The sequence below is a fragment of the Chroicocephalus ridibundus genome, chromosome 9, assembly GCF_963924245.1.
Source record: "Chroicocephalus ridibundus chromosome 9, bChrRid1.1, whole genome shotgun sequence".
Taxonomy (NCBI): domain Eukaryota; kingdom Metazoa; phylum Chordata; class Aves; order Charadriiformes; family Laridae; genus Chroicocephalus; species Chroicocephalus ridibundus.
Window position 1 is genome coordinate 4,974,695 of NC_086292.1, and position 14,876 is coordinate 4,989,570.

At 46.4% G+C, this 14,876-nt stretch overlaps 2 protein-coding genes across 2 annotated transcripts in view; both read right to left on the reverse strand.

Annotated features, from left to right (window-relative positions):
- STARD8 (StAR related lipid transfer domain containing 8) overlaps positions 1-5,005 on the reverse strand; it is an 86,639-nt gene extending 81,634 nt beyond the window's left edge. The window contains exons 1-2 of the mRNA XM_063345976.1: positions 2,640-5,005; positions 285-838 (exon numbers count right to left, since the gene is read on the reverse strand). Of these exons, the coding sequence (XP_063202046.1) occupies positions 285-800 (516 nt within the window). The 5' untranslated portion in view covers positions 801-838; positions 2,640-5,005. The remainder of the gene's footprint in view (positions 1-284; positions 839-2,639) is intronic.
- A 213-nt stretch (positions 5,006-5,218) lies between these two features.
- Positions 5,219-14,844, reverse strand: YIPF6 (Yip1 domain family member 6). Its single transcript, XM_063347504.1, has 7 exons — positions 14,782-14,844; positions 13,785-13,913; positions 13,164-13,242; positions 12,692-12,734; positions 11,549-11,674; positions 11,285-11,442; positions 5,219-10,694 (listed from the first exon to the last, which is right to left on the reverse strand). Exons 1-7 carry the CDS (start codon positions 14,818-14,820, stop codon positions 10,576-10,578), a joined length of 693 nt encoding a protein of 230 aa, XP_063203574.1. The 5' UTR covers positions 14,821-14,844; the 3' UTR covers positions 5,219-10,575.
- Positions 14,845-14,876: the final 32 nt, after the last annotated feature.

A 14,876-nucleotide genomic window follows, 5' to 3' on the forward strand; every position in this document is an offset into this window, starting at 1 on the left:
GCAAGCACACACTTGGATCCTATTTAGATAGAAACAATTCAGGGAATAAGACTGATTGTTAAAGGGTACAAAGTCAGCTTCATGCCCTGGATTTGAACTGCACCAGCCTGAAGCAGGAGTTAAGGGCGCAGAGAAGACAAAGACACTCAACATCTGCCAGAGCATCCCAACCCCAGGACCAGCCGGGTGCCTCAAGGGTGCAGGTAATGGGCACCCACAGTCACCGCTGCTCTGAAGTGCCTCGATTCTAGTTGTGAATGTGCCTGAAAGACAGATATTCTTACCAGCCAGCCAGGATATGTCTTCGTTTCCCCAGGAGAAAGAGAGAAGGCATTAACTTCATCTTCCACCCAGTCTGGGATGTCGCGGTGTCTCCCCAGGTCTGCCCAGAGCAGCTCAAGCAGCCGCACTGGATCTGTTTCACCATGCTCAAGCACATGTCCGTGCTTTGGCAGAGAAAGTTCATTAAAGATCAACCCTTCACCACTGCCAAAAGTTTTATCCTGGCCTGTAGCATCCCCTCCGTGCCCTGCACGATCCTCCTTGAGGCTGGTAAATCCTGGCTGCTGCCCCCAGATTCCCCTGGGGAAAGATCCACCCAGGGAAGGCGAGGAGTCGTCATCTATCGATGCGTAGTCAGGCTCATCCTCGGCACTGCGCTCGCTGCTCCTCCGACAGAAGAAGCCATAGACGTTTTCCTCATCTTCCTCATCCCTTGAGCAGTGCGAGGTCAGAAGCTCGTCCTGCTGCCCTGGAGACGCAGGTGGCTTTGCTCGGCATTTAGTTCTCCTCACCTCCATTGTTCATGGACAGAAACCACCGCCTGACAAAGGGAAAACTGGCAATACAAAAAACCATAACTTGTTAAAAAAAGCCACACAGAACATGACATTTATTTTGCTTTTCCTCATTTTCCTTTCCATTCCATTCAACTAGAAAAGAATGAAACTGTCCTTATTCCAGGTATGTCCATGCTTTACTCACTGGAGCATCCAGACCCTGCACCACTTGTTTCTGAGGTTGCAGCACGCTGCTAGCCTAACTTTCAATCAGGTGTTTTAAAATACCTTGTGCACATGGGAACAACAGTATTTAGCAACAGCTCTGTATTCTGGAGCAGTTCCCTGTATGTCGTCCGCTAAGACACCTTCTGCAAAAGATGCTGCTATCCATGCAATCGTGCTGGGACTGTGGCTCAGCCCTTTCCTACCTTTGTTTTGTGTTCTTCATTTTTCTCTTGAAATCACACAGTCACAGAATGGCAGGGGTTGGAAGGGACCTCTGGAGATCATCTAGTCCAACCCCCGGCCAGAGCAGGGTCACCCAGAGCAGGTGGCACAGGAACGCCTCCAGGCGGGTTTGGAACGTCTCCAGAGACGAAGACTCCACCACCTCTCTGGGCAGCCTGTGCCAGGGCTCTGCCACCCTCAAAGGAAAGAAGTTCCTCCTCATGTGGAGATGGAACTTCCTATGGTCAGGTTTGTGCCCGTTACCTCTTGTCCTGTCCCCGGGCACCACTGAAAAGAGCCTGGCCCCATCCTCCTGACACCCACCCTTTCAGTATTTATAAGAGTTGACAAGATCCCCCCTCAGTCGTCTTTTTTCCAGACCGAAGAGCCTCAAATCCCTCAGCCTTTCTTCATAAGAGAGGTGTTCCAGTCCCCTCATCATTTTGGTAGCCCTTTGCTGTCCCCTCTCCAGCAGTTCTCTGTAGAGAATTCCTTTTACCCTTTCAGAGAGAGCCCATGTTTCATGTTACGCTCTTCCCGCTGCCAGCAAAGTGGCACTGGGAGAAGAGATTGGGGTCTGCAGGGGTCTCATTGAGACATGTTTTGTCTGGAGGAGTCTGAAGGTTTGTTTTGAGCCTGTGCAGCTCAGGACATGCTGCCTCAGGCCTCCCAGGAGGAGCAGAGGCCATGCCTTCTGCACGTGCAGGAGGTGTTCAGCCAAGACAGATGGTGATGGCTCCATCTCCTCCTGCCCAGGCATAGGCATGGTGGCAGTCCTGGGAGAGCTCGTCCCCCGGCCCCGCCAACACTGGGCTGAGAACAGAGCATCAGGGTGACAGGATTCTGCCCGCCTGCATCTGCCGCGCTGTCCCCAAGGCTGCTATTGACATTCAGCTCCCTCACTTCGGTCTACAGCACAAACAGCAGCTTATCAGACACAGAAGGCTCAGAGAGGCAGATGTGCCGAGGTGCCAGGCACAGGGAGGCTGTAACACCCTGAACAAAACCGTCCCTGTTCGCTTTCCTGCGCGAGCGTATGGCTTTGAACTCTGAATTGCCGGCAGAGGGTGACAAGGTTCAAGGAAAATAACCAAGGTGGAAATAACAAAGCTATCTTTCCCACATTGGTAAGTGTATTTTTTTAATAGCTTTTTATTCTGAGATTGAGAGCAAAACCTGGAGTAAACCCCGGAAACAAAGAGTTTTCTTACTCCGGTCTCTCAGTGTCCCGTCCCCTGCTGCACACACGCCGAGCCCCTGCTCAGCACGGCCACTGCCCCCCAGACAAGGTGACAGCAAAGCAACGCAGCGACCTTTACGTCTGTCAACACCAGCAGCCCCGCGTGTACGAGCTCCCTGCCACACCATTCCCGTCAGCGATGTTATCCTCCAGCGTCTCCGCTGAGATACCTGCTCTCCTCGGCACAGCTCCGAGCCCCATCCAGCTCCCCTCGGTGCCTGCAGGAAGGCTTGTCCCACCACGCTCCCGGGGAACTGAGCACCCCAAAGCGCAAACGCTCTGCACCCACGCTCCTGACACACAGCCTTGCCTCTGGGCAGAGTAAAAGCGACATGAAGATTTAGCAGCCTCTGGTTTGACTTCCAGCCTCTGCAGCGACTTCCAGCCTCTGCAGCCGTTGCATCAGTCACCTGTCAAGGAAGGCAAAGGTCAGGAACTGTGGGTTGGTTCGCTGTGCCAGCGGCCAACAGGCTCCCTGGATGAATTACTCCCTGGTTTTACTGGGAAAGACATTCCCTTGACTGTTACCTGCACCATTCTTTTGCCCCAACACGCAAGCCAGCATACAGAATATTAGCCTTAAAAGATCAGCCTTGGGGAAAAAGATCATCATAGAATGGTTTGGCTTGGAAGGGCCTTACCCCATGGTACTCTACCAAGCAGATCCCTAAACAGGTGAAATTTTGCTGCCCTGAAGTCCAGGGTAGTGAGCTTGCTGTGTGCCCTCCTCACTGCCCTAAGGATCTTGAACTCCACAGTCTCATGGTCACTGCAACCAAGGCTGCCCTTGGGCTTCACATTCCACACCAGCCCCTCCTTGTTGGTAAGAACAAGACCCAGTGTGGCACCTCTCCTCGTTGGCTCCTTTATCACTTGGAGAAGTTATCATCAACAAATTCCAGGAACCTCTTGGATTGCTTATGCCCTGCTGTGTTGACCCTCCAACAGATACCAGGGTGGTTGAAGTCCCCCATGAGGACCAGGGCTTGTGAACATCAGGCTGCTCCTATCTGTCTGTAGAGGGCCCATCCGCTCAGTCTTCTGGTCGGATGGCCTGTAGCAGAGCCCCACTATAACGTCACCTGTTCCTGCCCTCCCTTTAGTCCTGACCCATAAGCTCTCAGCTGGCTCCTCATCCATCCCCAGGCAGAGCTCCAGGCACTCCGGCTGGTCATGGACACACAGGGCAACAATCCCTCCTCATCTCCCCTGTCTGTTCTTCCTGAAGGGTCTGTATCCTTCCATTCCAACACTCCAGTCATAGGAGCCATCCCACCACATCTCCGTGCTGCCAATAAGATCACAGCCCTGCAGGCATGCCCATGTCTCTAATTCCTCCTGTTTATTCCCCATGTTATATCTGTTTGCATAGAGGCACTTAAATCGGACCCCGATGAAGCTGACTTTACTGGCTGGAATTCCTTTGTGCTACACTCCAGGTGTTCTGCTGACCTGCGATCCTTCTTCAGGCTCTGGGCATTTCTTGCTGGCACTGGCATCAAACAGGTAGGACTGGGAGGGACTGAGCTTCCCCTCCACTGGTAACTTTAGTTTAAAGCCCTCTTCATGAGCTTGTCAAGCCTTGGACCAAAGATGCTCTTCCCCTTCTCTGACAGACGGACCCCATCAGCCCCCAGTAGCCCTGATTTCTCAAAGCGAGTCCCATGGTCTAAGCAGCCGAACCCCTGGCAGTGGCACCAGTCCTGTAACCATTTGTTGACTCACCAGATTCAACTGGTCCACTGCAGGGTACACTGGGAACCAGCTATCTAACTCCTCCTCAGCCACGCAGCCTCCTCACCCGCTCCTGCAGCTCAGCCACCTGCTGCAGTAGTTCCTCTACCTGGGCACACTTTTTGGAGGCGGTTGTGCCGCCTATTCCTGCCCCAGGAGAAAGGTCGAGGCAATTCCTGCAGTCTGAGGTCTGCACAGCAGCCTCTCCCTTCAGCAGCTCCGTCTGGGTGGAGACATCAGCCACCGCTGGGGTAGATGGTGCAGATCCCCCAGCTGGAGCTGCAGCCTTTGCTCTCCGATGAGTGCCCACCATTCTGCCTCAAGGGTCAGGTAGGATGAGTGCAGATGGTCACGGAATGGTGCCTGGTTGCTGATTTACATGTCCTTCAAGTCTCCCACTTGGCCAGGGGAACGCCCCTCCTTTGAAGAGGTGCCCTTCCTACACACCCTTCCATGCAAACTTGAAATTCAAGCTTTATCCAAATAAAGTGTAATTACTAACCACTCAGTCGCATCCAGGAACACCTTCTTTTGAGCGGAAGAGTTGCATTTTTAGCACTGGTTCCCCACAGCGCGTGGGAGGACCACAGGCCAGACCCATTCTCCTGGAGAGCATCCCCACCACGGCTCAGAGCTGCCTGCACCGGTGGCTGCTGAGGACAAAGCCGTGCTCCTGCCAGTGGGCTGCGGCTCCTCTTCACCGCCACCAACCTGCCCCAGGCGCACGGGAAGCACGGACCCCCCAGCACCAGCCGCTGCCCCCCTGAGACAGGATTTCAGCTGTGCCCACACCCGCCAGCCCGGAAAGTCCAAGGATTCCGGCCCCACTGCTTTCCCGGGGAGGGTTCGAAGTGCAGCCTTTCACCTTTCCCCAGGCTGTGAGCTGTGAGGTCTTAACGATTTCCTATTCACAATTCTAAGTGAGGTTACTTTAACGCATATCTTATCATCTTGGGAGAGAAAAAAAAAAAAAAAAAAAAAAAAAGAGACACACACTTAATCATTTCCCCACTGCCATAGTAATTAGGCTTTTAAAAAAATGCCCCTCGTTGAATGAAAGAAACCATCTTGCTCAAAATTGCATAAATATTTCAGAAAAGGCAGACCCATAGCAGGTCAGGCACAACAGTACAAGTCTCTTCCCACGTCGATGATGGCTGAGGTTGGAAGCTTGTAACTCACCTCCCTGAGGCTCCCTGCAAGCAGCTGTCCTTGCTAAACAGAGAACACAAAGAACAGACTGCCACATCCTAAATCTCCTCCGATGGAGCAAAAAAAGCCAAGAGGAGAAATAAAAAACAAGAGAGAAAAAGTCAAGCTCTAAGGGACTGCAAGGTCGTGCCGCCCTCTTGTGACCGCTAGGACATTTTGGCTTTCTCCAGCCCAACAACAATGGCCCGGGAACACGGTTAGCCATGTCCCTGCTGCCACCACCCCCAAGCCAAGGCTCCTCAGCCAAGATGCCAGGCTGCTACAGGAGCGTCCCCACTGTCACCGCACAGCGCAGTGCAAGAGCCCGGACGTACTTCAGGTGATCGCCTCAAATTCCAGTATTGGTCGGGATGGTTTTTAATTGCTATTCGTTTATTAGGCCACCCTCCTACCAAGTTTCTGCTCTCTCTTCACCCATGTCTTATGTTGTCCCCTCCCACTTTAACCACGGCGCACCGAGTCCCCGTAAGCATCCCTTGGGCAGACTTGTCTCCACTAGGGGGTTACCGAGACCTCCCTCCCCCAAAGCTGCAGGCACCGAGAGAGGGGTTGCCTGCACAAATACCTATTTACGGGTAAACCATCCCAGCTGTCCATTGCCCTTCGGAGAATCTGTGACCAGATGGGAGTACAGGCAAGATTTAAGCACGAGCAAAGTGATGTGATGGCTCAGCTTCGATGGGTTCTGGCAGATTTGTCTGATGTGTCCTGCTCTGCGGTACAGAGCGCTCGGTGTCGGGGCAGGGATTCGGGGAGGTTTTCCCCCTTCTGTCCCGCCGCTGTTATCAATACACACCTCCCCTTCAGTGTCTCGTCCTTGCAGAACCTGAGGGTTACCGGCGCTTGGGCATCTCTCATGGACCTGTAACAAGAACTTCGGGGCTTTTTTTCCCCTCCACAGAAGTCCTGATCCCCTACAGCACTGCCCGGCGTGGGACAATGGCCCAGCACACACAGACCAGCGCTTGCTCTGGTCCTCGCTCCAAGAAAACATTAGCACAACTGGCTAGAACGTAAGAACATCAAATATTTACATGCATCTGTAACAGCAGCAACAGTCTTCTAGCACAGGGAAAAAGGATTTACACCTCACCCTGGCGCTCCTCCCAACATCTATTAACTCACTGATGCACAGACACACAAATCAAATGCTTAAAAGCATTCCATAGGCACAGCAGTAGAGAATTCAGCTGTTTTCCTGCCCCACCTTCTTTTAATTCACTCCAAACTCCCAGCCCGTATAAAATGCCTTTCTTTGTCCAAGTAGTGGCAGGATCCCTTTGGAGTCCTGCGGGTTTTAGGAGAGGCTCTGCCAGCCAAAGGTGCTGTCCCCCACTCACGCACCCGGGCCCACGGAGCTCCTGTGGGACGGGCCATTCCTCACCGCGAACCAGAAGTACAGCGCGCTCAGTGCTTTTAATCCACACGTACGACCGCCCACATGCCTTTCAGCGTGTTTTAATTTATAAATTTTAAAGTTAAAACAAATAAATTCTTTTCACTGGTATTAAATAGATGAAAATTAAATTCAAACACATACAACAACTTCAGCTGATAAACAGTATTAAAAAAAAAAATCTCAGTAGGAAAGAAAGCCTGGTTTGTGCATCAGAAAATCATCCACATTCTCCAGAGAAAAGTTAAAACACTTCATTAAAGGCAAGATACCTGCTTTTCTCCTTGCTACCCTTCCCTCAGCCGGCTTTAAACAAGGAGGAAGAAACTTTTTCCCCTCGGAAAGCATGACAGTTGAGTTATCACATACATTTCCATAACAAATTGAAAGTCTGTGTTGCAGTTATAAGGATCACTTACCGGCGTGCATTTTTGGAGGAATGGGGTCTGCAACTGGCTGAACAACGTGAAGCACCATTCCAGGAACAGGGACTCAGCGCTCTCATGCAATACCATCATTTTAAAGGTATACCATCAACATGAACTCTAGCCAGTCTGTAAATATCAAATAAGCTTGTTTCTATTTCATCTGCCTAACCCTGAAATGTTTCAATCCTGCTTTTAACGTGCCCACATCTAGTTTGTTTTGGGAACTACCTGTTTGCTGAGGGGAGAGCCAATTCAGGAAAACTGGTGGCTCTACAGAACATCAGTTTGGCTGAGGAACAAATTAAATTGGCTTCTTAATTTTTTTTTTGAAGTCACGTAAGACAGTTAATCTTCAATCAATCAATCTGACGCTCATTTCCACTGGTGCTCATCACTTGCTCTCTCTGCCTTTTTAAGCAGTTATATTCTACTTATAAAAAGGGCTACGTTTTTCAATAGATTATCAACTTGAAAGGCCAAGCCAGTCTTAGTGAAGCTCTTCCAGAACCGATTATAACGTTGTGGTGGGGAAATTATTTTTGAGTTATTTTTACTATTATACTGCGTGCTTTTAAGCGAATTGGCATCACGCACATCTCACATGACGGAAAGATGAGAGAAGCAAGGTGAATCAGGCAATGAGCTACAGCAACTGGAACTCCTGGCCAGGGACATTAACGTTCTCTACTCTCTGCTAGAGGAAACAACGATTGAAAAACCCACCATACATAAGACAGGTAACTTCATTCAACTGGAGGCATGAAAACTCAGAAAATTAGTTTCCTACCTGCATCCTGCCAGCTAAAAACCTGCGGGCAAGTTACATTTTCAGTGATACAAATCCACTCTTTTTACAGTTTTAGAAGCTGGTCTCCACACTAAGGAAGGATTATCAGGAGTCAAAAAACAACTACACCTTCACCATATAACCAGTAGATTTCTGCCTATTCTTCCAGATTAAAAACACCTCTTGACTAAAAATGTAGGTGACCAGTTGAAAAGTAAATCTAGTTAATATAAAAATAATTTTTTTCTCTCTTGTATAAGCCAAGAGCATTGTTACAGAACAAACCATGATGAGACTTACACCTAAGTGAAAAACAAGCAAAGAAAAAGGGAGGATTTTAACTCTTAAAAATAATTTTCCTTCTTTTCAAAAAGATACTGGATCAATTAAAAGTTACTCTGATTATCTTTCAGATATAGTACCAGCTTAAGTCACAAGACACTACAGAGATAAATTCCAAGGATTTCTCAAAAAGTACAGTTAAATTCTTGTGCTGCAGTAGGAAAGAAAGATTTGGTTCAGAGAATCCCACTGTAGCCATCAATAGCTTTACAATCAACTTCCCTTGAATATTTCTTTTCAGTTTCACAAAGCTAAACTAATGTTTAAATACATGGAGAACTGTGCACTTAAAAGAAAAATCACTTTCCATACCAGTAATAATTTAATGGAAGTTTAAAAATTCCCTATTTCCATTTTATACCCACGTATATGAAATACTACGGGTCCTTTCGCAGCACCTTACAACAGCCACAGACCACAGCGTAAGGAAGGTGGCAAGAACAGGCATCAGCTTCACACATGCTCGCTGGTAACAACCGTTCCGCACCAAAGCTGGGGCCCTGCAGAGACCAACTGATTCTTCTCTTCTCCACACCCCCAGAAATGCAAAATTGTAATTTTAAGCTGCACATCTACAAATTTCCATCCCAACTGCCAAAGACTTACAGTGCTCATAGCAGAAACTGCACTTTTATACATAATATAAATTAGGCATATTTGCACATCAGCAGGACCCACGTACATCCACTTCAGGTCTACCCTCGTTACTACAGGATAAAAGAAATACGATGCTCATTTTCAGGAAAAGTGACATTTTAAACAGCAGCTTTTCCACACCCAGATTTTTCAAAGCTCTCCTCTTGAATTGCTTACTGAAAATAATGGACAAGATAAACAATTTCTGTACCGTTTTCAAAAAGCAATTCCCCAGGTCTCAATACCTATGCTGAAATATAAACGGCACACTTGTACACCTGCGTATAGTTCTCCAGGCAAGGTACATAAGTGCACCTACAGGGAACTGGAGGAGAAAACCTCCTCCCCTTTTACAAAAAGTATTAAGGAAAAAAAAAAACCAACCAAGAAAAGCTATAGAAAAGTTTCTCACATATAAGTACAAAGAAACAATATGCGAATTCATATGCATTTATGTTGAAATGCTGTCGATGTAAACAACCAAATGAAGAGTCACATACAAGCAGTTAAGACTGGAATTCACATCCTACTTCATAGCAGCCACCACCTTCATTATGATTTAGTTTCCTTCCTCCAAGCCGTTTTAAAACTTTCCAGCATAAGTCCTGGTGTGGTATGTTAGCACCCAAAGATCTTGGGTATCAAAACCTCAACTTACTTCACGCAATTATTTCTTTTTAAACATATATATACACACACTTGGTACTCTCCACACAAATTTCCATTCTCAATATGCAGAATGAGAGACAAGTGCCTGTTGCAAACCAGTCTTAACTGTTTCTCCAGGACTTTTAACTCCCTAATCTCTGGTCACATGAAAAGATTTGTAACTATCCAGTGTAAACACCCTCCCTGTCACGCGATACGTGGATTAGTCAGTGTAACTAGGGTGTTGAAGGCATTTGGCTGAAACACTTTTTCTTGACATATGAAGGGATGAAACATAAATACACAATACACAACTATGAGCAAAGGCAGTTCCCTTCCGCCCAGCTCCAATTAACTGCAAAATGGACCCAATTTTTTTGCTGAAATCTGATTTCAAAGTGAAAGCTCACAGTCCTATGATGCACTTCATATACATTTCACCACTCTGTAAGTGAATGAAAATGAAGTCAAACACATTTCTTCCCTACCCAACACATAACAGCAATGAAGTTGTATTATTTCATAAGGCATATTCATCTTCAGTGAGAATCCAAGCATAGGCAAGAATTCTGCCAAGTCATGCGATCCTGTAACTTCTTCATCTACCCAACATCTGGAAATTCCAGTATCTCCCACTCTATTCCTCAGGCGGAATAATCCCTGTCACGGTGGGCATTTTTTATTTAACACAACTAAAGAGCAGGGCTAAATAAAAAACCCCTCAGCAGCTGGACCTCTGTATCTTTCAAAAAGAGGGACACACAAACAACCAATTTTTGCAGTTCTCTGGCTTTATCCCATAACCTGCCTTTTTACAATATCTATATATATATAAATTAGAAAGAGATAAAGCCAACGATTAACTGCAGCAGCGTTCATGAAAAAACTTCAGTCCATATTACACAGTCTCTTCTGATCGGAGATCACTGAGGTGTAAAGGTGAGAATCATCCAGCTGATAACAAAGTAGAAGAGGAAGATGGGGTACACAACAAGAGCTTTGCGGTTTGGAGGCTGACTGTCTGCCAAGAAAGCTGTAGATGCTGGTGAAAAAGAAAAATACTTGAAATGTGAGCAGCATAAAACTAAAATTCTAAGATCCACTGCAGATGTTAATAATTTTGAATTAGGATCTGCATCACAATTACGTTGAAAGAGAAAACAGAGTAATCCATTGCTCAATATGGTCCATAATCACCAATTAAAACTGTATCATATAGAAAGATGAATGCTGATTAACATTCTGTAACAAGAGTCATACTTACACATTAAGAACGGGAAAATAATGCAAACGCATCTGTATAAAATTCGCATTTTCTAATAGTATTTATAACATAGATAACAGAATAAAATACCCAGTAGTCTCACATGGGGTTTAATATTAAATTATTGTCCTTCTGCCAAAGGCAATCTGCGTATGACCATGAAAATCAACAGGAGCATAGGCAGAGGCTGAATCTCTGACAACACAAGGACTGGAAGAACTATTTCTACAACACTTCAGCAGCCTAGGAAACATCTTAAACTACAATACCCATTGCCTTTACCTAACAGAACACTTGCAGATCTACCTCCTTAAGCACCGCACTACTCAAGCGCACATAACAGCGTTATAACGCAAAAAGGTACTCACCTAACGTTGACCAGCCAAACATAGCTACTACTACAATAAGACGTATAATGAAGCTGACAGTCCCAGAACCTGCCAGCAGTACCAGCCTGCACACCAGCATTGCTACTGTCAGGGGCAGGACACAGTAACCCAGAACGCACAGGCTCTGAAAAAAGGATCTGGAATGGAGAGACAGAAAGGGGAAAAAAAGTAGTCAAACCAAAGCATTGCAGAAACTCCACACATGGGAGCATTTTAACTGCTACTAAATAAACCAGCACTCACATAGTTCCTCCGAGAAGCTTTGAGTTTAGTGTGATGACAACTGCACCAAACCAGATGATGACAAAGACCTCGGCAAACTGGGGCCCTCCGTCGTCTTTACTATCTGCAGATCCACCCTGAAGCATCCTGTTGTAGGTAACAGATAAAAGGAATCATTTGCAGTCAATGACTGAGTTTTCATAGACTTGGAGTAGATGGCAGAATAGAAGCCCAAAACCTTGATCCCCAGTTAGGCTGCAGACTAATAATTTTTTATCTGTTATTTTTAGTAGTATCCTCAATTTTGTATAGACAAGGAAATTGGCTGTGGCTCAACCGAGTGCATTTCAGTCCATTCATTTACTTGTTTTGCAGACTGTGTGAGCACGTAGGGGAGAATAAAACCATAGATAGCAGGCTAAAACATGAAAATTAAAGTACCAAAACTTTGATAACCTCTTAAAGCAGGCAAAGTAGTGCATGATAAAACACGAAAGCCTTAAGGAAAGCTTGTAATAACTACAGGACACAAGCAACGCAAAGCCTGTGAAAGTGAGTATACATTGATTTGAATATTTAAATTACACCGTGTACTTCTGCTAAAGCTTTACCAACATTTTACTGGATGGTTTCTCTACCTTAAGTACATAAGTGCGCCTCAATTTGTTGATATCACCAACATTTCCATGCTGACACAGGCAGATCTGCACACATATGCTCCAGTGGAGCACAAGCAACTCCTGGGAGCCACCATCATCTCCCACCTATGAAATCCTACAACAGCCTCTCTTTTTCCATCTCTTCTCCAGGATATGTAGCACACACACTGCAGCTCTTAGACAAAGGTTTTAGGGTCAAAGCCAGACAAATGCATCAGAATCAAGGACAACATGAATCAGGATACCTTTCAGTAAAATAATTCTTAAGACAGGGGACTAGGAAGAGTTCACCCTTAAATCCTAAATTTAAAGAAGGGAGGTCCTAATGGGCTTGAAGTGTCACAAACACGTTTTATAAGAAAAACTAAACAGGCAGTGTTTGCAGAAGACCAGAGAAGGATTAGAGGAACTTGATCTCAACACATGTAATCAGAAATTTTTAATTTCTCACTTCTCCAAAGTAAAAGACTATAAAAACCCAAATCCATCCACTATAGGTACTTACAGCGCAAGCGAGACACAAAGCACCAAAGGGCCCCAAAGATCCCCTGTAGGTAAAGGAAAAAATAAAATCATAAATATAATAATTTAGATGATATATAGAATGATCCCCCATTTCATTACTGGGAGTAATAAAGCACCTTTTCCAACTCCCAATGTATCATTTTCCATATGACACTTTCTTATAATTCTCTTATTTAGCATCTTATGCCATATTCTATAAGATAATTTATTCAAAGCCTGCCAACTGTTAAAGCTACCTGTTCTACATACTCTAGCACATTTAAAGTGTTCCACCTTTAAAGACCGTTGGTAACTCTCTGATTTTTCACGTTTGCTATTAAGCATTCTACAACAGAAAGAACACGCAACAGACGCTTCTGATCCCTTTTCCCATGAACTCTCCCTTCCTCGATGTAGGCAAAGTCTGTTCGCAAAACCTTCTTTCAAAATTTTGAAAATCGTTTTATACGTACAGTCTCTGAGAAGCGCACTGCTCTTCTTTGGATACATGACATGGACAAATTTCTTCCCAACAGCCTTCAGATCTCTCATCTGAAATAAAGAAGTAACACTTTAATTTATCCCTTCATAAAAATTACAGCTCAGAAACAAAACAGAAAGACAGAAGTGAAGCAGTATCAATGGTAAATCGAGACAGGATCCAACCCAAAGATTTCTGTAGCATCCTCTCAACAAACAATGCCCCCTTTTTCTGCATTCCTTAACAACCACAATATCATATCTTCTAATAACACCCAACTAAGACCAATAATTTGTTTGCTCCTCTAGGAAAAGAAAATTAATGAAAAATCCTATCAGCTGGGACAGTTTTCTTCCAAGCTCCATCTGAGGCCTTCAGCCTTGCAAAGGTTTTGAGATCACAGAGAAACTTTGGGGTTGTTATTCAGATATTTTTTGACCTGCAAGAATTCATTTTACATGGCTAGTTCTAAAAAAAAAAAAAAAAAAATCCCCAAACTTACAACGAAGTACAAGTCAAGTAGAGCTATGCAAAAATTACAGCTTTTGCATAACAGTTGGCCAGAGACATCAGGAAAACACGTGTTTTACTGTAGACAGAGGCACAGACTCACAATAGTATCCCTAACAGGCTCATCCAGTGTGGAGAAGTCTTCATCAGGAGAGTGAGATCCGACAGGAACAGTAATCTCCCCCTCCACCGGAATGTCTTCAGATATCGACACATCTGCAAGACCTGCAAACTAAATGTTTTTTCACATCTTTAGAAAGAAAGAAATACAAACCAGATCATACTCACTTCAGATGTTTTTCAGCTGGGTTTAGGATGAAAACAACTACTCAGAATTCAAAGATATAACTTAATAACACAGTCAACAACAGAGCCCAAATGTTGTCCACTCAGTTTAAATAGCTCACAGTCTAAAGAAGTGAGTGGATATGTATAAGCAAAGCATTTCTGTTTCCTTCAGTAACTCCCAATAACCTTTCTGTCCTTTATTTAGACAGCAACAACTAATGAAAATAAAAAGGTTGTTTGTGTTTTTTAAACAATGTAATGCCTGACAGATGTACAGCCACACCAACACACCGGGGTACACTGTCTTTCACAGACTCCATGGGGAAACAACTCATCAGAAACTGTACAGACATCTACAGCCCGAGCACAAACTCAAGGCTGTTAAACGCCAAACACGAATGAAAATTATTTCCGCCAGCCAAGCGGCAAGTGAAAGCACTCGAGTTCACAGAGATGGAAGCAAACAAAGAACAGCCCGACCGGTTCCACAGTGGACTCTAGGGCAGACAGGGCAGGGGTAAGCCGCAGGAGGGAGCGGCCGGAGGCCGACGGCTCCCTGTCCCTGCCCTCCCTGCCAGCCAGCGGCCGGGCCTCCCAGCGCCCCGCTCCCCCCTCAGCCTGCCCCTGCTCCGGGGAGGGAGGGCGGGCCGGGGCCGAGGCCGAGGCCGACCCGCCCCGGCCCCGCCAGCCCGCCCGCGGCCCCCAAGCCCAGAGCGCCCGGAGCTCCGCAAACACCGCCGGGCCGCAGCCCCAACCCCGCAGGCGAGCTCCGCCGGCCCGCCCGGAGGGACGGGGGTGGCTGCCCCACTCACCAACGAACCCCCGGCACCGCTCCCCTCCGCCGCCGCCATCTTGGCTGCCAGGCGACGTGGAGGCCGTGCTACGTCATCACCCCGCGCCGCGACCG